This window comes from Lepidochelys kempii, chromosome 17, assembly GCF_965140265.1.
Source record: "Lepidochelys kempii isolate rLepKem1 chromosome 17, rLepKem1.hap2, whole genome shotgun sequence".
Lineage (NCBI taxonomy): Eukaryota > Metazoa > Chordata > Testudines > Cheloniidae > Lepidochelys > Lepidochelys kempii.
The window spans coordinates 25497084-25519376 of NC_133272.1; the positions used below are offsets into that span (position 1 = coordinate 25497084).

The 22293-nt window shown below is 56.9% G+C and overlaps 1 protein-coding gene across 1 annotated transcript in view; it reads right to left on the reverse strand.

Moving 5' to 3' along the window:
* MLXIPL (MLX interacting protein like) overlaps positions 1–22293 on the reverse strand; it is a 60806-nt gene that overhangs the window by 19732 nt on the left and 18781 nt on the right. Inside the window, exons 2-9 of the mRNA XM_073315439.1 lie at positions 20460–20566; positions 20050–20132; positions 19500–19589; positions 18362–18406; positions 16030–16228; positions 14344–14424; positions 2340–2539; positions 1537–2107 (exon numbers count right to left, since the gene is read on the reverse strand). Coding sequence (XP_073171540.1) covers positions 1537–2107; positions 2340–2539; positions 14344–14424; positions 16030–16228; positions 18362–18406; positions 19500–19589; positions 20050–20132; positions 20460–20566 — 1376 coding nt within the window. The remainder of the gene's footprint in view (positions 1–1536; positions 2108–2339; positions 2540–14343; positions 14425–16029; positions 16229–18361; positions 18407–19499; positions 19590–20049; positions 20133–20459; positions 20567–22293) is intronic.

Sequence of the window (22293 nt, forward strand, 5' to 3'; positions counted from 1 at the left end):
TCTGCCACCTCCACCCATTTGGCTCCAACCTCTCCCGCCTCGATTACAGTTTTGGGCTTCCCATCTAGGATGTACTTTCTATTTCCTCAGGAACACCCTGCATGCATCCGATGAAGTGAGCTGTAGCTCACGAAAACTTATGCTCAAATAAATTTGTTAGTCTCTAAGGTGCCACAAGTACTCCTTTTATTTTTGCGGATACAGACTAACACGGCTGTTACTCTGAAACCTGTCAAGACTATAACAGTGTTCAAAGAAGAACTAGTTAAATTCATGGAGGACAGGTCCATCAATGGCTATAAGCCAGGGATGGTGTTCCTAGCCTCTGTCTGCCAGAAGCTGGCAATGGGCGACAGGGGATGGATCACTTGATGATGACCTGTTCTGTTTATTCCCTCTGGGGCACCAGTCTTTGACCACTGTTGGAAGACAAGACACTGGGCTAAATGGACCTTTGGTCTGACCCAGTATGACCATTCTTATGTTCTTATGAATGTCTGGCCCAGACTGTGCCTACTGAGGTACTGCAGCCATTGAGCTCCTCCTCTCTTCCGGGTGGTCACCCAGACCAGAGGGGCCACAGTACCCAGCCTGGGGCAGAGCAGCTCCCCCCATATTTCTCAGCATGCGGGGCCCCTGGCTCTCCCAAGAGGATGGGTTCCCTCACTGTCATGGGCTCCGGGGCAGGGCGCTGCACGGGGAGGTGAATGATCCCAGGCGGTGAAACAGCAGCGCTAACCAAGCTCCCAATCTGTGTGACTAGCATTGGGCCCAGGGTTCAGATCCTGCCCCACAGCTGGGCACTCACAGCACCCTATGGACAACTGTACCCGTCCTGCCCTCGCCAGGGTCGCCAATGGCCTCCTCCCAGCCAAGGCGGAGTCACCGCAGCCCTGCGCTCTTCTGGGTCTCCCTGCAGCCTTGGATACAGGTGCTGTGATCACCCGTCCTCACCTGCCTGCTGAGACACTGCTGCCCTGTCAGCACCCCGTGCCCTTAGCCAGCGGCTCAGGGCTCTCACTCCCAGTGCCTCCTGCAGGCAGCGATTCCCAAACTCAAGCTCCCGGGTGACTCCTCCTACAGTTCAGCCACCATCTCAGACTCATTTCTCTGTACTCCTCCTCCTCTGCCGAGCCTCCTGCTCCCCCCAGCTCTCTCCTGCCCTGGATGCTTCTTCCACATCATGGTAGCCTGTGGATCAGCGGGCCAGGGAAAGAGCGTTGCTGGCATGAACAGAGGAGGCCAGGTGCCTGCAGCAACGCAATGTCATGGAGTGGGGTGTGGCAGGGGAGTGGCATCAAATGAGATGAGTAATGAGCCCAAAGAAGGGGTGCTATCAGCCCATGCCCAGATATCAGTTCCCCTTCCCCTCTCTGGAAAGCAGGGTCAGCCCATCTGCCACCATCCTCCGGCCGAACAGCCTGGTACCAGCTTCCCACTCCATCTGAATGAAACCAGCTGGCCAGATGGGGGCAGTCAGACGCCCTGAGCCAGCGGCAAATGGCAACCCCCCAAAGCAATCCCCCACCCTGTTACCTGCAGTCAGGAGCTGGGTCAGGCAGGGGTTGGGCACAGCCATGCGTGGGGGCACAGGGAGTCCCATGGGTCTCTTTGTCTTGGGGCTAGCTGGCTTCACCATTGGCCTGCTGCCCCCAGGCGGCGACTGCTCTTTGGGGGTGGCAAACCTGGGGCCGCTCAGCATCACGGGGGGCAGGGGCTGGGCTCTGGACAGAGCAGGGTATGCTGTTGGCAGAAGGTCCACGCTGTAGCCCAGGCCTGGTGCGTGCTGGCTAGAGGATGGCGTGGAGAGCGAAGAGCCACTAATGGAGCCGGAGTAACGGAATTTGGATCTCGGTGCTGAAGCCGGTGAGTACAGGGGGTCCTGACCCAGCAGGAAGGCGCCTGGGGGGGCTGCTGGGGTGCAGTAGGAAGGGCCGAAGGGCTCCATGCTGAGACTGTTGCTGGGGAGCCCATAATGGAGCGGGGGCTTGTGCTTGAGGTCAGCGCACAGGCCGCTGCAGGGGTCCATGGGCTGCGGGGCTGGCTGGAAATCGGGGCTGAGGAAGGAGCCAGGCAGGCAGAGCTGGGAGGAGCAGTTGCTGCTAGACTGAAAGAGACAGAGGCAGATTACAGAGCATTTGCTCCTGGACTGCTGGATTGGACCAGGACCGAGAGGGGCAGGGATAACAGACTGCACGGGAGATGGGGACAGAGCCCGCTGTGCAGCAGCACGGCAGCCTGGCACCATTGCTCTGGTGAAGAAAACACAGAGGGCAGAGCAATCCCAGGGCCAGAGAGAAGCAGATCAGGACGTGATCCCTGCCTGGAGACCTGCTCACCTGTAGGTGGCCATTGGGTGGGACTGGGGCATCAACGTAGCTGGTAGGCAGGGCTCTGGAGGCCATCAGTGGGTTGGTGTGGCTGGCAGGTGGGACACTGCTGCTGCTGTATAGGGTGTCAGCCATGGGCGTGAAGCAGGGCTGCTCTTGGTAGTTCAGATGCATCTGTGAAGGCAGTGGGCGGTGGCCGGTGAAGAGATCTGCAAGGCAAAACAGAGATATGTAGACCCCCACCTCCTGAGGCAGCCCAAGCCCATGCTAGCCAGCCCCATGGGCAGGTACAGGGTTTACCCTTACAGCACAGTCCCAGCCAGAGCACTGGGCCACCCGAGCTGACAGCCTGCCTCCCGCAGCAGCCCACCCTGGTGCAGAGAAAATGTCCCATGAGCCTGAGCAGTTGTGCAAGAATCGACATGGGGAAAATCATTCCTCCCTGCCCCCTGCAGGGCAGCTCACCCCTGGCCCCCAGCCCCTGGCAAGGGACCATTATCCTTCTGTCAGAGACCAGCTCCACACATTTAAAGCCATGCAGGCCTCCAGCCCACCTTAACCCAGCTACAGTATGTACTCCCCAGGCTCCTGCCTGCCAAGGACCAGCCCCCTTCACCTCTCCTGTCTGAGAGTGGCACCCGGTGCTGGGGGGCGGTCTCAGGGGGAGGGGCTGCTTGGCTCACTCTCCCCTTCCCAGCATCATCCCTCCATCAGTCCCGCAAAGTGCCTCCTTCCCAGGCCCCATCAGCCTGGGCTTTGCACCCTTTCCTGGCCCAGGCAGCAGCACAGTGGGGCGGGGTGTTACTATCGCATGGGGGGAGCTCTCTGCGGGGATGCTGGGAGCGGGGAAGACACACTCCCTAAAGCAAGAGGCAAGGCTGGCGTGCTGGGCCAGGTCCTGCCAGATACGATCCGGCTTGTGGCAGGACTCCATGCTGAGCTCCCAACCAGTCCCGGTTAGCGTGCCTGGCCCAGGTTTGGCAGCACAGTCCAGACACTGCTGGGACTCACAGTCCAGGCCGGTCAGAGACAGCTGCTGCCCCACATGCCCAGACTGGACGAGCAGTGTGCCCACCTGCCCCATGCTCAGACAGGCACAGTGGGCTACGCCGACAGCTGCCTGTGCCCTGGCATTCCAAGCCTCCAATAACCAGGAGTTGTAATACCCGCCCCAGCCACCTTGGGCTTTTCTGCCCAGTGTCCCCACTGGGAGCAAGGACCAGCTGCCCTGCTTCTCACTCACCCCACAGAACTTTCCCAAATTCAGAAGCAGCCTCGCGTGCCCCCACCCCCACGTGGACAGGCCCATCAGAGGCATTTCAGCGTCTCCTCATGGCTGGGGGAGGCTTATGATGGCAGGGATGGAGGTCTTCCAGAGTAGCCATGGTTTTGCTCACCAATTTTTCTGCCTCTAGCTGAGGTGAAGGGGTGTCAGCATCCCCTGGCTCTCCCTCGTGGGTTCTGGGGGATCGGGGCAGTGGGGTGGGGCTAAGGGAGTTCCTAGCTCCCCATGCTCTATGTGGCAGCAGCAATTGTGAAATGCTGGAGTTTCTGGTGCAAAGAGGAAAGAGGCAGCTCTGTGCAGCCCCTACGCCAGGGGCCCAGCCGTGCTGCACACAGGGAGAGGTACACAGGAAAACCCTCCCATGCCACAGGGGAGCCACCGCCTGCAGCAGGGCGGGACCCTTCTTCCTCTCCCATCCGTCCAGCCATGGCAAGCATGGTCCTCGGGGCGAGGCCAGCCTGCAGCAGGGCTGAGCCCCTCTGGGCTTCATCCTGCACCAGCCTGAGCAGAGCGGGAAGCCCCTGGAGAACAGAAGGGAGATATCACCCAGCTCTGCAGCCCCAGCTCCAGCCTCCAATTCCACGGGCTGGTGGGATCAGCATGTGTGCTGCTGTGTGGGGTGTAACCAGCTCGGACAGCCCTGGGTCCCATGTGTGTCCACTCCCCCAGCCTTGGGTCCCAGGCATGTCCCCCTCCCCCAGCTCAGCCAACCCTGGGTCCCACATGTGTCATCTCCCCCAGCCCTGGGTCCCACATGTGCCCCTCCTCCAGCCTTGGGTCCCATGTGTGTCCCCTCCACCAGACCTGGGTCCCATGTGTGTCCCCTCCTCTGGCTTTGGGTCCCACATGTGTCCCTTCCCGCAGCTCGGCCAGCCCAGGTCCCTCATGTGCTGGGTGCCATGTTAACTCCTGCATACATTCCCCATCACCCTGGTGAGCTTTATCCCAGTGAGGCTCCTGGCCTAAGAGCGGTGCTGGGGGATAGGGCCCTGCCTAGCATGGCAGTGCCAGGCTAACGCCCCGCCGGCAGTCTGGGTGGAGATTTATTTTCATTGTAGGCTTTGAGTCCCCCATGTCCGTGCTGTAACCTTGCGTGTGGCCTGTGGCTAACCACATCCTGTGGCCTTCCCGAAGCCAGGCCCCGTGACCCTGCTGCGACTCTGCTCTCCCTTCCTGTCCCCATCCCCAAACCCGATACTTCCGCAGGCTCAGACAGGCACAGCACAAAGTGCTGGGCAGGCATTTTTGGGCCTGCCACCTCCATGCGGGGCATGACCTTCACCCTGTAACCCCCCTTCCCTCTGGGGCAGTGCCTGGTCTGCGGGGCTCCTGGGCTTCTAATGGGCCTGGCTGAGCACCTAGCTCCAGCCACTGATCATGCTAGTGCCTCAGACCCCTTTGGAAGGGGCCCTGTGCCACACGCTGCCCTCTGGGGCCCTGTTAGGGGCAGATCAGAGGAAGGAGGGCCAGGGCGGAGTTGGCCTGGGTTGTGCACTGTGCAAACCAGTGTGCTGAGGCCATGTGCTCAGGTCTCTGACAGGGGTCGGGGTGCTGCTAGCCCAACAACAGGTTTGCTGGAGAGGAGGCAGCCTCATGCTACGTGTGAAGGCAGGCATGCAAGGGCAGCCAGCTGCCCAAGCGGGGTTGTGCCCAGGCATCTGTACACATGGCACAGGGCCATGTCTGACACAAGCCCTGGCCGTGGGTCTCACTAAGATCAGCCTCTCCGGACAAGAGGGATTTGAGAGGCTTGGGCTCCATCATAGAATCATAGAATATCAGGGTTGGAAGGGACCTCAGGAGGTCATCTAGTCCAACCCCCTGCTCAAAAGCAGGACCAATCCCCAATTAAATCATCCCAGCCAAGGCTTTGTCAAGCCTGACCTTAAAAACTTCTAAGGAAGGAGATTCCACCACCTCCCTAGACAACGCATTCCAGTGTTTCACCACCCTCCTAGTGAAAAAGTTTTTCCTAATATCCAACCTAAACCTCCCCCACTGCAACTTGAGACCATTACTCCTTGCCTGTCCTCTTCCACCACTGAGAATAGTCTAGAACCATCCTCTCTGGAACCACCTCTCAGGTAGTTGAAAGCAGCTATCAAATCCCCCCTCATTCTTCTCTTCTGCAGACTAAACAATCCCAGTTCCCTCAGGCTCTACTCATAAGTCATGTGTTCCAGACCCCTAATCATTTTTGTTGCCCTTCGCTGGACACTTTCCAATTTATCCACATCCTTCTTGTAGTGTGGGGCCCAAAACTGGACACAGTACTCCAGATGAGGCCTCACCAATGTCGAATAGAGGGGGATGATCACGTCCCTCGATCTGCTCGCTATGCCCCTACTTATACATCCCAAAATGCCATTGGCCTTCTTGGCAACAAGGGCACACTGCTGACTCATATCCAGCTTCTCGTCCACTGTCACCCCTAGGTCCTTTTCCGCAGAACTGCTGCCTAACCATTCGGTCCCTAGTCTGTAGCTGTGCATTGGGTTCTTCCGTCTTAAGTGCAGGGCCCTGCACTTATCCTTATTGAACCTCATCAGATCTCTTTTGGCTCAATCCTCCAATTTGTCAAGGTCCCTCTGGATCCTATCCCTGCCCTCCAACGTATCTACCACTCCTCCCAGTTTAGTATCATCCACAAATTTGCTGAGAGTGCAATCCACACCATCCTCCAGATCATTTATGAAGATATTGAACAAAACCAGCCCCAGGACTGACCCCTGGGGCACTCCACTTGACACCGGCTGCCAACTAGACATGGAGCCATTGATCACTACCCGTTGAGCCCGACAATCTAGCCAACTTTCTACCCACCTTATAGTGCATTCATCCAGCCCATACTTCTTTAACTTGCTGACAAGAATACTACAACCATGACTGTACCTCGGTCCTACAGCCAAGTTGCTGTCCCCCTGGAAGCTGACCGTCTGCCCACCCAGCCTGGCAGAGATTTCCTCAGCCCCTTCACATGTACACCTGCAGCTCTCCAGCACCTGGTGCCCCTGGGCAGGCTGCTGGATATCTGCTGCCTGCTGCCTTCCCGCTTCCCCTTCCACTGCCCCATGAGTGCTGTTTATGGCACAGCACTGCCTAGCAAGAACCCTTGGCCAGGAGCCCAACCCCTGACCTTGTGTGGGTGCTGGTCCCCAGGAGCCTGCTGCAGGGTGTTCGCCATCTGCTGGATCCAGGGATGCCACAGGCTCCGTCAAAACCCAAGCCCCAGATCTCAGCACTGCCCTGGCTGAGAAGAGCTGACTGGTTCTCTCTAGGGTTCATCTACACTGCAATTCCCAGCTCAGGTAGATGTACATGGGCTAGCTCTGATGGAGCTGCCGTGCTGAGAACAGCAGCGTAGACAGTGCAGGCTGGCTGCCTGATGACAACCCGATCTCAGGTCTCAGGTACGTGCTCAGGTGGCTAGCCGCACTGCTGCTGCTACTCTGCTAGTCGTCTCATGCTAGCTCAGTCAAAGCACCAGTGCACATATGTCTGTCTGAGCTGGGACTTACACCTCCCCCTGCAGCAAAGCCGTACCCTAGAGACCAGAGGCACTGTGTCTAGCAGGGAATGCACTAAGGGACGGGGATCCCAGTAGAGCCAAGAGCTTGTTTTGGTACCAGCTACCCTAGGGGAACCCCGGCATTAACCAGTCACAGGCCAACCCCACCACTAACCATCCCACTCAGCCTCATGTCCATTGCAAACTCATCAGGGCAGCAGGGTCCTAGTCTCTACGGCTCAGCTCCCAGCAGCTGGGCAGATAGTTCTGGATGGGACTCCCGGGGCTCTGACATTTCCTCAGGCTGAGGCCATCTGGGGAGTGAGCCCTGTGGTACTGCCTCGGAAAATGCTTCTCTTCTCTACAGAGCTGGTAACCCCAGAGGCCCCACTTTCATTTGTATAAAGTTGCCTCCTTTAGGGACACACTGGTGGGTGTAGGGGCCCAAGGAGGAGAGAGGAGAGACCCAGCTCTGCCCTGCCCGCAGCGGATGTGCAAGGCAGCCATTCTGCACCCACTTTGCACAGGTGTAAGTAACTCAGAGTCAGGAGCCCAGCCCCAACCTGTGCCACTCAGCCATGTTCATGGGGGAGGTGCTGTGGTGGGCGTCTCGGGTTACTCGGCGCAGTATCCCAGGATCTCAGCCATACAAAGTGCGAAGCCCCATGATCACCCAGAGATGCCAAAGCCAGCCTCCCCTACCTGCTCTTCTCTGGCAGAGGGGCTGGGCTGTTCCCATGGCCAGGGGAATGAGCTGCCGGCACAGTGTATATTTTAGGCATTTCCCTGGTGCTCAATTCGATTCCTCAGGGGACCTCTCTGAGTGCACAACGGAGACAGGTAGCAAGCCCTGCCCAATTGCTTCTCAGTGCAGAGACGCTATGTGCCCCCTTATTCCCCAGGACAGACTAATACTCTCCCCAGACCCTTCTGTCCCAGTCACACCTCCCCTCCTTTCCTAGCACATGGTCCTGGGCACCGGCTGCTGTGTCCCCCTGGGCTGGTGAAGGTAACCATGATGGGCTGGAGTGCTAGCTTAGAGCAGGAGCTCATGCTGACAGCCCAATACCTGAGCTCCCAAGCCCTTTGCCCCAGTGGCAAGAGTACTGGGGCTGTCCTCAGTAGAGTCCTGGGGGCGGTACAGTTCCTTCTTGTGTCTTTTCCACCCTCCCCAGCTTCCAAATCAAAGCCTCTTCAGTGCCATCTCTGGGCTTTAACCCTCTCGCCCCCAGTCCATGGAGAACGGAGGGGCTGTCCTTCGGGAGAGCCGGGCTAGTCCAGCCCTGCAGCAGTCCCAAGAGCAAAGAGTGGGGTCCTACCTGAAGCAGGGTGCAGGCAGCAGTCAGACACCAGGCCCAGCTGCTCCCCTGGCTCTGCCATCAGGACTTCTCCATCTGACTCTGACCCCTCTCTCATACACCCTAAGGGCACGGGGTGGTTCCTCATTCCAGACTGGCTTCTGCTCCTTGACTGACAGGCACACAGCACCGTGACAGGGCCAGGGCTTATCCTCGGCTCAGGCTTTGTGACTCCCTCTTGGGCTTTGCTTGTTTTATTCCGCTGTGAGGTACTGACCGGCCTGATCCTAGCGGTGGTGCCAGCAACCCCCTGGGCCCACCTCACTCTCCCCATAGCCCGCATTCTGCGCATTTCGGTCTCCCAGCACTAGGATAGGCATTTCCCAGGAAACTCAGGGCCAGATTTCCAGAGCAGCTCAGCTCCCACTCAGTCTGCTCAGCCAAGTGGCCAGATTGTCAAAAGCAGTGGGCACCCAGCAGCTCCTGTTGAGAACAGTGCTGAGCACCTGGAATTTTGGCGCCAGAAGCCTTCCTGGCGACAGGGGTGTTGCGATGTCCCCTACCCCACCCTCCCCAACAGACACCTCTATGCAGCCCACCACACATACGCACTCACACTTCAGGTTTTTTCAGGGTCTGTGATCCTGGATTATAACCTTTTTGGGGCAAGGGATGCACCATTCCCTTGCACTGGGTACAGGACCGGCTCTAGGCACTAGCAAAGGAAGCAAGTGCTTGGGCAGTTGCGCTCTCTGAGCTTGGGGCGGCAAATTTTTTGCTGGGGAGGCAAAAAACCTAGAGCTGGCCCTGACTGGGTAGAGTCCTGGCTCTGAACAATTCTCTTCCTATTTGCATGCAGCGAGCTCCCGCACTACACCTTTGCCTCTCCCTCCATCCCAGGCCTCGTAGCACTGGCCAGGTGGCACTGGGCTTTTGTGCCCACTAGAAATATGGCCTAAGCCAGCCAGCCCCTCCCAGCAGGAGGGTATTTTCCTCTCTGACTGTACTCAGCAGAAATGCTACGACTTGCGACAGTCTCCGAGCAAAAGCAGCAGCAGCAGCACAAGCCCAGAGAGAGTGAGCATGAAGGGACCACACTGAACTGTTGCTTCAGCTCAGAGCCCTTGCTGGGCTGAGTGATCACTCTGCCTGTCCAGCACACCCAGCTCCCCCCAGGAAAGACAAGAAAGGAAACATCTTGGAGAGTGTTCCGTAGAGTCGTCCCTTCCCACACATCACTGCCCCTCAATCACATAACCTCCGCAGGGCAGCAGCAGAGAACAGGAAAGGGAGCTTGTTCTTCCATTCATGCATTTTAGCAGCTGGAAATACCACTTTCCAGCCTGCCCTCCACAGAGCCCAAGCCACATGTTCCACAGACCGCAGGCTAGGAATGGCTGATGTAGGCCACGGTTCAGGAGTGCTGGCTGTGGGGAGCTCCCAGCAGAGCGAGTTGGAAAATAGGGAAAGGGGTGAGGGGTCATGGAAAATTGAGTTTTCAGCCAAATATTAAACCAAAAAAGTGAAATATTCTGATTCAAACTATTGCCATGGTGCCTTATGGGAGTTGTAGTTTGGGTGCCTTATGCTAGAACCCCTTTCTCCCTCTTGGTAGGGCTGTCAAGGAAAATGCAGAAAAGGCAGAAGTGCTTAATATATATTGCTGTTCTGTATTTGGGAAAAAACACAGCCGGTGTAGTCATGTCAGAGATGATGATGAGGATGACGATTAAGACGAAATACTTTCCATTCCCATAGCAACACAAGAATATGTTTAACAGCAACTACTAAAGTCAGATATTTTTAAATCAGCAGGATTGGATAACATAATCCAAGAGTTTTAAAGGAGCAGGCCAAGAAACTCGCTGGACCATTAATGTTGATTTTCAATAACTCTAGGAGTCTTGGGGGAAGTTCCAGAGGACAGGAAGGAAGCACAGGTTTATGGAAAATAGCTCCCATCAAACTAATGATATCTTTTGATGAGATGACAAGTTTGGTCGATAAAAGTAATAGTGTTGATGTAATATACTTAGGCTCCTGTAAGGTGTTTGACTTGATACTGAAAAGCACTTTGATTAAAAAATCAGAATATACAAAATTAACATGGCACACATTAAATGGATTAAAAACTGGCTAATTGATAGGGCTCAAAATATAAATGTAAATGGGAAATCACCATTGAGCAGGTGTGTTTCCAGTGGGGTCCCACAGGGACCGATTCTTGGCCCTACACATTTTAACAGTTTTGTCAGTTACATGGAAGAAAACAAAATAATCCCTGATGAAGTTTGCAGACAACACAAAGATAGAGGGGATGGTAAAAAATTACCAGGACAGGTCACTGATACACAGTGATTTGAATCACTTGGTAAGCTGAATGCAGCAAACAATATGCAATTTAACTTGGCCAAATGTAAAGTCATACATCTAGGACTACAGAATGTAGACCATACTTACAGGACAGGGGACTCTGAGAAGCAGTGACTCTGAAAAAGATGTGGGGGTCATGGTGGATAATCACCTGAAGATGAGCTCCCAGTGTGACACTGTGGCCAAAAGGGCTAATGTGATCCGGAGATGTACAAACAGGGGAATCTCGAGTACAAGTAGAGAGGTTATTTTACCTCTGCATTTGGCAGTGGTGGAATACTGTGTCCAGTTCTGACATCTACCACTCAAGAAGGATGTTGATCATTTGGAGAGGATTCAGAGAAGAGCCATGAAAATGATTAAAGGTTTGGAAAACCTGCCTTCTAGTGACACATTCAAGGAGTTCAATCTATCTATTATAGTTTTTAGGTACTTCTATGGGGAATAAAACTTTGCCAGTGTGTTCTCCAATCTAGCAGACAAAGGCAGAACAAGATCAAATGGCTGGAGGTGGAAGCTAGACAAATTCAGTCTAGACATAAAGTGCAAATGTTTAACAATGAGGGTAATTAACCTTTGGAATAATTTACCGGGGGTAGTGGTGGATTCTCCAACACTCACAATTGGTACATCTGTTTTTTCTAAAAGCTCTGCTCTAGTTCAACCAGGAATTAATTCAGGGCAGGCCTCTGGCCTGCATTATACAGGTCAGATCCCAGGGATCACTTGTGGCCTTCTAATCTCGGAATCTCAGGTTCCCTGCCCATGGTGCAGCATGAGCGATGGAGTCAGACACCACGGCCCATGAAGGAGAATGGGCGCGTGAGGCATGCACGCAACAATTCCCATGAGGCACCATGGTGCCATGTGTGACAGAGGTAGCTCTGTTTCTCAGGGACGGGGGAATTTTCCATGGAAAGCAGACACTCTTTGGGAGCATTCTGCTGAAAATCCCATTTTCCATCGAAAAACAATTTCAGCAGAAAATTTCCCACCAGCCCTAGTTCCCAGCTGCAGGAGCCCTGGCCGTGGGGAGCTTCCAGCTGCTCCAGTCCTGGCCTCTCCCCTCAGGAGATGCTGTAGGAAACGAATTAGCGGGGGCTGGCCAGAGCTGGGGCACCCGCAGTGTCTCCAGCAAGTGGGGCTGCAGGAAGTGGTGTAAGAGCGCAGAATCTGCATTCACTTCCCCCATGTCTGGCTCGTCCAGAGGGTGCCCCAGGGCTGCACCTGCAGGCTGCACTCACGTCCGCCGTCCCAGCCTTGCTTTCTGCCAGCAACTGGTCTTGCATCAGCCAGCAGTCAAATGATGCAAGGTCACTTGTTTCCTCCCAAGGAGGAAAGTGGGAAGTGGATACTGGCAGCAGAGCTCCTGGAGGCCCAAGCCAATCAGCCTCCACAAAGGTCAGCCCTGAGCCCACAGGAAGCCGCAGACGCAAGAGCTGTGGCGATGCCCAGGCCATTCCACTAGGACAGGACTCCCAGCTGCCCCTGGTTTGTGAGATACAGTGCAGCCAAAATGTAGCCCTTTACATAGCTCCTTATGGACCTCTACCGAGCTCAGCAGGTTGTGCTGGCCGGGCACCTTCCAAGTTCATAGCTAGGGCATTTCCAGAGCTTCCCCCCTGGAGCTGAAGCCCAAAGCTACAGGTTGGTTTGGGGACAAGTTGGGCCCATCAATGGCAAGGAGCCATGCTGGAGCCTTGGGGTGGGGCTGCCCCATGGCTGAAAAAAGTGCAGAGGGACCTGAGCTGTATCTCTCATTTGTGTTCCTCCCCCTGGCTTCCTACCCCACTCTTCAGCGTTGCTCAGTGTCTCGCTCCAGCCCAGTTTGCAGGGCTGTGAGCAGGGATCTCTGCTCTCCCTGACCAGTCTCTAGAGCTGGGTTTCCTTTAGCCCAACTTTTATGGCTTGACTCTGTCCTGATTCCCGCCTGCAAACTCTTTCCCGCATATTCTCACTCCCCCACCCACGCGCTCTTAGCCTCCTCTGCAGCGTCTCTCCTCCGAGCCCCCCTCCAGCAGGGGAGGGAGAGGACCCCAGATGCTCACACTCCCGCCCCCCACCCGGTTGGGGCACCCCATGACTCCCACCCCTTAAAAGCCCTTGCACCCCTGCTCTCAGGTTGGGCTGTTCTCCTCTGCAGAGCTGGTGGCGTGAGCACCATGGGGCAGGGTCCACCATTTACTATTGCCCCATAGCTCAGTGGCCCAGTCTGGCCTCACTTTCCCTCCCTCTGGGGCAGAGTTGGAGGCTGAGCTGCTGGAGCGCAATGGAGAAGTCCAGCACCGAGTGGATGCGCTCCCTCCCCTTCCTTCCCCTCCCTTGCACAGGTGGCCCATGACCTGCCTGCAAGCCTAATCCCCGGATGACAAGGCTGGTTCTGTGAGCAGCACTTGTAGGACGGCATTGCCCAGGGGATGCAGGAACAGCCCCCTGCGGGGTCAGTCACCATATCCATATGCACTGCCCTCCCCTGGCAGCAAATCACTGCCTGGCCCCATCAGGACCTGATCCCCTGGGGACCACCATCAGGACCCCATTTCCTTTCCTCTCAGCTGCAAGGGGCAGCTGTCACAGGGCTGCACCTCTGTCCAGGCCCTGAACCATGCACGGTGACCAGGAGATCCCTGTTCCCTAAGGCCTGGTCCCCCCAGCCTGAGGGTCCTGCGCTCCCATGCAGCCAGACGCAGGCTGTTTCAATGGCCTAGGGGTGCGGGGGCAGATAGGGGAGTTCCAGGAGCAATGAGGGGACCCCTCCAAAAGCTCCCCCCCTACCCCACCCAGGCTCCTGCCCCCATCCTTCCCCCCAACCCCGGCAGCACAGCAGAAAGCTGCTCGCCCCCTCGAGATTTCCTCTTTCTTGTGGGGAGAAGGAAAAGGAGGACTTGTGGCACCTTAGAGACGAACCAATTTATTTGAGCATGAGCTTTCGTGAGCTACTGCTCGCTTCAGCGGATTTCGTAGCTGTAGCTCACAAAAGCTCATGCTCAAATAAATGGGTTAGTCTCTATGGTGCCACAAGTCCTCCTTTTCTTTTTGCAAATACAGACTAACACGGCTGCTACTCTGAAACTTGTGGGGAGAGTTTTCCTTCCTCTGTCTGCAGCCAAACCCCCTTGTGGTTTCACATTCCTGTAAAGAGAGCTACATTTGGAGAAATTCAGTTTCCCCAGGACCTGGCTTCCTGCCCTCCTGCCCCAGCACAGCTCGGCTCCCCAGAACCTGCTGTATGCTCCGTCCTTGCTCTGTTTGCAATTCCCCCCAGCTTAGTACCATCAGGGCATTTCACCACAGTGCCACTGCTTCCCTCCTTCAGTTCATTGGTGTGAAATCCCAGAGGCCCCGCTTCCCCCCCCCGCCCCCCCCCATCAGCTCTACCCACTGCCATTTGTCAGCCCCCTCTGTTGCCAGGCCGGGGACAGCACTCAGCTCCAGCCCACTGAGGCTAAGCTCTCTGAGGCAGTGGGGAGATGGGGCATTTGTCCCCAACCCCGCTGCACAAATCCAGCTTCCGCAAATAGCTGGTCCCCTGCCAGGGCTGGCTCCTACCTGAGATTTCCATAAAATCATCAAGATTTGGCTGCAACGGGATCAAGCCTGGCTGGATCATGTCGGCATTCCCAGTGTAGGCTGCAAAAGGGCAGAACCAGCCCATCAGTTGCCCGTTCCCTTGGACCCCAATTCCTGCTCCCTGTAGTCCTCTACTTGTGTTCCACATTCCCTGGCTCACTGTTGCCAGCTTGTTAGCCCTCAAGGAGCCTCCTGCCCTGCCTCTCTACATCTGCCCCGTTATAGGGCTCTCCTGGGAGACCATTTGTCTCATGGCCTTGCAGAGAATGTATCTGTGCCACAAGCCAGTAGAAGGGGGGCAGCTGAGAACTCATCTGCTCCAGCACTAATGCTGGGCAGCCTCCCCACCGAGAATCCTCTGCTTTTCCCCCCATGGCCTGAAGCCACTATCATCTGCACAAGGGATGGGAGGGATTTCCCAGCCCTGGGTGCTGGATCCCCTCTTCCTGCTGGTTGAGGGAGACAGAAGCCCAGGAGGGGCTGCTGCATTCTGGTAGCAGGTTCTCCTTCCCTCAGGCAGGAGGGGACGGCTGAGAAGGCAGGGTCCCTGGAGCAGGAGGGAGAGGACCTGCCCTGCACAGACCAGGGTGGGCTCAGCCAGGCAGGAGTACGTGGCAGGGGAGAACTGTCCTGAAAGGGCAGATATTAACAATAAACTCCAGCCCCTATCCAGCACCTTTCAGTCACGGGTCTCAGCACATTGAAAAGGAGGCCAGTGTCATTATACCCATTTTATAGATGGGGAAACCGAGGCATGAGAAGGGACATGACTTGTCCATGGTCACTCAGCAGCAGAGGCGGGAGTAGCACCCAGGGGTCTTGAGTCCCAGCCTAGTGTGCCAGCTTCTAGGCCACACTGCCTCCCTACAGGGCCAGTAGTGACTTTGCTCCCCCATTGTAAAGCACTGGCAGCTTGAAGAACCTCCCTGGGCCTCTGCCCCACTGGGGCTCTTACAGCAGCTGCTAAAGAACACTCCTGTCTCAGCCTCACCTCTCCCACTGACCTCCTGAGACATGCCCATGGCCCTGGCCACTGGAGGGAGGGGGGGGCTACCAAAGAGGCTACCAATCAGCACGTTAGCCTGCTCCCACTCCAGGCTTTACATGCGCCCACTTTCAGCAGGGCATGGCATTCTCTGCCTGCCATTCTAGTTTGCTATGCAGTGGTACACAAGGGCCATGTTCCACCCCAGAGGGGACTGCATGACTGTGGTGGCTGAGCGGAGCCCTGGGGTCCCCTGGCAGGAAGGTGCTCTGGAAGTGTATTCTGTTATTATTAGCACTGGGCCATTGCTCCTGGGACTAGCACCCCCCGTCTGTATTGTTTGCTCCGTTGCATGCATGGGAAGTGCTGCCCCTGCCCCACCTGAGTGGCTCCTGGGCTGCCGGGTGGGGGCAGGGCACTGAAGGAAAGGGAGTGGGCACTGCCTGTGGCATCTCATTAACCTGACCTTGCTGCTTTGGGAGGAGCCGCACTGGGGAGATCGCTCTGGAGACCAGGCCTGGCTAGTGCAGGACAGGACCAGAGCTCCTCGTTTGAGGGGGGGATGCTAAGAAAACGTGAAGAAGCTAATGCAACTAGGGCAGGACCCCGCCAGAACCCCTCAGCCACCCCCCACTACCCCAGTGAGGTTCATGGGTGAGAACGCAGTCTGAGGGACGTACCGTCTTCTGGGAGCGTCTGGTGGGAGCACAGGGGCTGCGTCATGGTAAAGAGCGTGTCTGAGATGTCCGAGAGGAAGCTGTCCAAGTCAAAGAGCTGCCGCCCTCCAGCCTCCTCATTCTCATCCCCCAGCAGCATGGGCACCACGCTGGAGAACAGCTGGTTGCACCATTTCTCCGATGGCTTCCACACACCCTCATCCTGCACAAGAGAGTTCATCAAAGGAGCCCCCCCAGATACCTCTCCCTGGGCAGAATCCAGGCACCTCTCCCTGGGCACCTCTCCCTGGGCACCCGCCCAGCCCCTCTCCTCTGGCAGCTCCCTGGCCCCTCTCCCCTGGCAGCCCCCGGCCTTCCCTGGTCCCTCTCCACCGGCAGTCTCTCCCCTGGCAGGCCCCCTCCTGCTCTGACAGAGCACCATCTCTATAGTGCTGGGTGGCTGGTGCTGGTTCCAGGTCCTCTGCCCTCGTAGCCATTGTAGTCATCAGGGAGTCTTTAATCTGGAGGACAGGGGGTTGTTAACCCCCCTGCCCTGGCCACACACTAACTCTGGCAAAGCCCTTCCATTGCTCTCCATCCCATCCCCCTGCAGTTTGATCTGACACCCATCCTGCCTGTCCCAGAGTGCTGTGGGGGCGTAGCTACGCAGGGGAACTGTTGCCCTCCCCTAGCCCAGAAGTGGCTGCATGTCATGATGGGAAATGATTCTTGTACTAGAGCCTTCCCCAGCAGGTTGGGCTGCCATAGCTCCTGTACCCCAGACCCCTCTTTGAAGAAAGTTTTCCTGGTTCATTCAAGATCACATCCCTTGTTTCAACCGAGAGAGTCTGGGATAGTCAAAGCAAAATGCATCCAGCTGGAATTTTTGAGCATTGGGGGAATTCCCTTCCCTTGTCTTAGTGGAGCCATCCAACGTGTGGGGCTGGCCAGCCATGGCCCTCCTGGAGGCAGCTGGGCTGCAGGGTGGGACAGGACAATCTGGACCTGCAGAGCTGGCCGCAGCGCCCTCTGAACCCAGAGGAATCAGTGCTGGAGTGAGGGTCACTTGACATTCGCCTGACTCCGGACACAGAAGGGCCCAAACTCAAACCACAGGGCCAAGTCCAGGAGACCTTGAAGCTCAGGCTCCGCTCTCATCCAACCATGGCAGCAAATGGAACAATATCACCCCTCTCCCTACCTCCCCAGCCCTTTGATTACGCACAAACATACAGTCTGTCCAACCCCACCCGACCACATTTACAGACACACATTTACAGACAAGGAACAGTCCCCTCTGACTCACAGCCAGCCAGTCTGGGGAGCATAATTAGCCTGTGTGTAGGGCTATACATCTGCATTTACCAACACAAGTCTCCCTTCATCCTGACAGCCCCACTTACAGATGGGGACGTGGCGGCCCAGAGAGACACTTGTTGAATGTCACTGTGTCTCCCAGTCACACACTCAGGCCTCAAGCTCTCTCTGACCCTGGCCTGAATCCCCTCTTTTGGGGGACAAGATGGGGGTCTGCCATAGTTCTACCACTTCTCTCTCCGCGGGACCAGTGCTCCAGCTCCCAGACCTGGCAGGTTTGTACAGCCAGCTGAGAGGCGTCTCTTCCCTGCTCTTGGTGGACGCAGCGTGGGGCAGGATGGCTGAAGTCTGAAACTGGACTCTTCTCTCCCTTTCAGGTCCCCTTTCTTGGAGCTGAATTCAGCCCAGGTGGTGAAGCAGTGCTCCAGCTGGGTCCCCGGGGGCATGCTGGCCAGGCTTCAAAACATTCCCAAAGGCAGCTCTGAAGCTGCAGAAATGCTTCCCCTGCCAGCACCCCTGTGCTGTGTAGGGGGCTTAGCCGATCACGCCAGTTTTAACCGAATGAATATTTACCTGCCCAGGACTTTATTTAACCCTTCATTTCCAGGATATTGCTCCTGTTAATTTCATACATTCCAACTGGGAAGATGAGGCTCCAGCATCTCCAGCCGCACGAACTCCAAAGAGTTGGGTCCCAAAAAATCATGAGTCTGGCTTAAAAGCCAGGAGCCCTTTAGAAAAGACCACTGCATGCGGGGCATGTGGTATTTGCGTTCTGGGATCTGAGCCTTCTGGAGGCACTTTCCAGCGTTTTCACACAGCCACGAGGGCTAGAAACGTACTTTTTAAAAGACACCAAAGCTGAGATGATAGAGTAATCACCAGACTCCAGCAGCTGGGGCTTTAAGAAAACACCAAGTATCATGAGACAAGTGATCAAACCATGAGAGCTGGCAATGCTTGGGATCTGGAGCGAGCGCCGCTCCTCCCACCACTTCCTCTTGCAGAAGGCCGCCCCTCACCCCTGTGGGGGACTCACCTGCTTTGAGCTGGAGATCTCACCCTCCCGGCTGGACTTTCGAAGCTGCATGGAAAACATGACCTGTCAGCCCCTTCTCCTGATAGGGGAGTCAAGCTGGGGCGAGGTTGGCAGTGCACCCCAAGCAGCCAACAAGGGAGGTGGAAAAGGGCACCATGGCTCTCCCCTTTGGGCAGGGCTGACGAGACTGCAGTGGTCTTCAGCCCAGGGGTGGGGTGCCCTGGGAGGGGGCAGTTCTGTATGGTGGCATCTGGACCCTGGCACCCCAAAGTAAACACTTTGGCCACCCTCAGCATGGATAACCTCCCATTACTGGCCAGGACCATGACCCCACGCACTGGCCAAGTGACAGTGTCATTTTTATTTGTATTTATTTTATAAAGACTCTGATCCTTCCTCCCAAAACCCCAGCAGGATCATGAGTGGGCTGCCCAGGGAATATAAGGGATATCACAGACACCTGGCAGCGCCCTCCCCTTGTCTTGCTGGAACGCTGGCTCCAGTAGGTAAGCAGCAGGGAATGAGAGATCCTTGCCCCTGCCCCTGGGAGAGCAGCTGCTCCTCCTGGCTTATGCAGCCAGCCACTGCTGCACTCCAAAATGGGAGACACTGGAGACAGGGCATGTGCCAGGAACCTTAAACAACCACTAGGTGGCATCACCACCCTGCCTGGCATCAGTAGATTTCCGCAGAACCCTTTGGTTGCTGATTTTCCCTCCTTCACTCTGTCCCAGGTCACCTGCTCCTGGGGTGGCTGATGGGGGCAATGGGGCCCATCAGCGCCCGGCAAAGCACAGCCCTGGGGATCCCGCTGCGGGCAGGCCAGTCCAGGCCATGTGGGGTCTGGGGGAGTGAGTTGTGCCAGGCTGCTGAGAAACCTGAGGCCTGCCCTCTATCAGAGACCAGGGGACATCTGCAATCCGCCCTACACAGTGATAGGTGCAGCCCTCAGCCTCCCAGCAAGCGGCCTTCACAGACAGTGTCCCTAAGCAAGGCCAGGAGCCCAGGGGCTGGCTCAGGATCTGTGCATGTCAAGCATGCCCAGAGCTGTAGTGTCTGGGCCCTGCCACCCACGAGTGCCCTGCTCTGGCCTCACAGCCCCAAAGCAATGAGCACTGCAGGGAAAGGAGACGCTGACCCGCTTCTTGTAGTAAATCCTCCACTTGTGATACTCCTTCATCACCACCTCGATCCGACGCTTCCAGTAGTTCCCCTCCAGCACAACAGCCTGGCAAGGACACAGCCAGCACACAGGTCACAGGCACCCTCAGCAAGCACCTGATCTTAGCGTCCCCCACAGCCCGCACCCCTGCACCCTCCCAACAGCACCCTCTGCTGGGAGAGGCTGGAACTGGCATAGCTGGGAGCTCCCACAACAGCCAACGCTCCTGCCCTGCTCCCCACAGCGCCCCCTGCTGGGTGAGGCATGACACACACATTTCCCTTTCCCCAGCTGCAGGAGTGCAATGTGGCTCCCACCTGGGCGCTTGGCCTCAGGGCTGGTTTTCCTCAGCCAAAAGAGAAGCCATTGAACCCTGGGAACTGCAGAAACAACCCCCACCACCCCATCACTGCCCCCAGCCTGTCAGAGCCAGACCAATAGAGACCTTCAGCCCAGACCCAGGCAACTGGCTGCAGATCTATCCCCCCGACCCCAATGTGGCTGGGAAGAGCCCTTGTGTACATACCTCGGGTTTCCGGTGCTCTTCCGCCTCGGAGCCCTCCAGGGGGGTCACAAACCCACACACGGGGCTCTTCCTCCTCTCCACATCTGCCCACAAGAGGCTAGAGTCAGGGTCTAGTCGCCCCTCCCCACACCATCCAGGGACAGGCCTTGCCCCCCCTGGGGACAGGACCTGCCTCCTCTACCACCTCATCCAGGGAGAGGACTTGCCCTTCTCACTCAGTCACCCACCCACTCTGAGTCTCTCCTCAGGGTGAAGATCTGCCCCTCCCTCACTGTGGGAGAGACTTCTCCCACTCCCCAGAGTCATTCCCCCAGCGTCCCCAGATGAGGGCCAGGTTCTCGGAGCCATAGGTCTGGCTGCAGGGGGAGGATTCAGGGCCCGGCCCAAGGGCAGCTGGGCCGTGTACTCACATTGGATGTACCAGGCTCTCCAGATAGCGTTGTTGAGGCGGATTTTATCCCGGCAAAGCAGCCTCAGACCCTTGAAATTCTTCCACTTTGGAGACACCAGCTTCCCACTGAAACATGCACAGGAGAGGGATGGGATGGGATTGGGAGAAGGCTGGTCCTAGTAGAATTGGCCATTGGAGGAGTTCCCAGGGCTTTATAAATGAGCAGTAATGGTGCCTCACAAACCCTGGGAGTTAGGTAAGGGATGCATAGTATCGCCTTCTCTGGCCCTGAAATGCAGCCACTTCTGGGGTGGGGCAAGGCAGCTGTTCACAGCTCCCAGGTACACTACTGCACAATGTGGGTACATAGCCAAAGGAAACTACAGGGCAGTCAGAGATCGTGTACTGCTCTGGGGCTGAACGCGGTGCTGGGCTGTGCCACATTCACCGCTGCTAAGGTCTGTGCAGCTCCATCTGTGGTGCTTTATGGCCATTACTTGAAAATCTGCAGGATTTTTCAAAAGCTCCCCCTCATCTCCGCCTCCCCTGAGTCTAGGCCTGCTCTCTGCCTCCCTGCTTCCAGGGCCTGGCCTGCACCCTTTCTCCCCGTATCCAGGCTCCCAAAGGCAGCCGTGTTTGTTTTACAGCTTGTTGTGGTGGCTGCGTGCCCCTAATGGGCCTGTAGTGCTGGCAGCCTCATTACACTAATCCATGCACCTGGGCTCAGGAGAGTACATCCATTTCCAGCCCAGAGAGCAGCTGGGCAGCCACAGCCCTGGGAGACCATGTCTGGCAGCAAAGTTCAGGGCGGTCACCCCAAGTGTAACTTCAGTCAGGGGCTTCCAGGCTGCTTGTGCACAGCAAGAGTGTGCCAAGACCCAGGGAGGGGCAGGCTCTGGGGCTGGGGATATGGGACTGCTGGAGCCCGGAATGGCGCAGGCTCCCAGGCTGGGGGGTATGGGACAACCAGGGCCTGGGGCAGGGCAGGCTCCCAGGCTGGGGGTATGGGACAGCTGCGGCCAGGGCTCATTAAATATGTCAGCCTTCCAAGTCACAGGCCCGGCTCACCAATGGCTTCTTGCTCCTCCCTCCAGAGGGCTCGGGGGAGCTGCTCGTTGGCAGGGGTCAAAGTAACACTCAACACTTAGTGGTATGGGGGCTGGCTCTGTCCTGCAGAAGTGGCGGGGCTGGGGGTCAGTGTCCCCCAGCCAGCCTGTCCAAACTCCCTGGCCCATGCCACCCAGGGCTCCAGCAGCGATTTAAAGGGCCCAGGGTTCCGGCCGCCACTAGTGCAGTAGCTGCAGTAGCAGCCAGAGACCCGGGCCCTTTTAAATCGCTGGCCCTGGGGCAGCTGCTTCTTTTGTCCCCGCTGTTGGCGGCCTGCGGGGGCAGAAGGGGCAACAACAGTAAAGCGCTGCCGCAGCAATGTTTTGCCGCGGCAGCGCTTTAACGTCGGCTGGTACCGGTGGCCACTGTTTACTGATACGTCGTACCGACGCACTTTCCCCCGGCTCATTGGCCACTTGAACCCTTGGCTGCAAGGAAAGTCTGGGGCCTGTTGGTGCTCAGCTCTGCAGCCCCTGCTTTGGGAGCCTGAAGTCTGCTGTGTCTCTCCTCCCCAAGCCTCGGAGACACAGAGCTGGCTGGGGCCAAGCGCACAGCATCCCCGCCTGGAGAGGATTGGAATGACGTAGGGCTTGGGGCGATGGTGGATGCATGGAGCAGCACAGCTGGAGAGCACCATGTCTGCCCCGGGTACTGTGCAGTTGTGCTGCCCTTTGCCAGAAGAGTTCACCCCTATCGGGTCTTAGTGGGTCCCTGGTTGCTCCTGGATTATCACTTAGCAGCAGTTC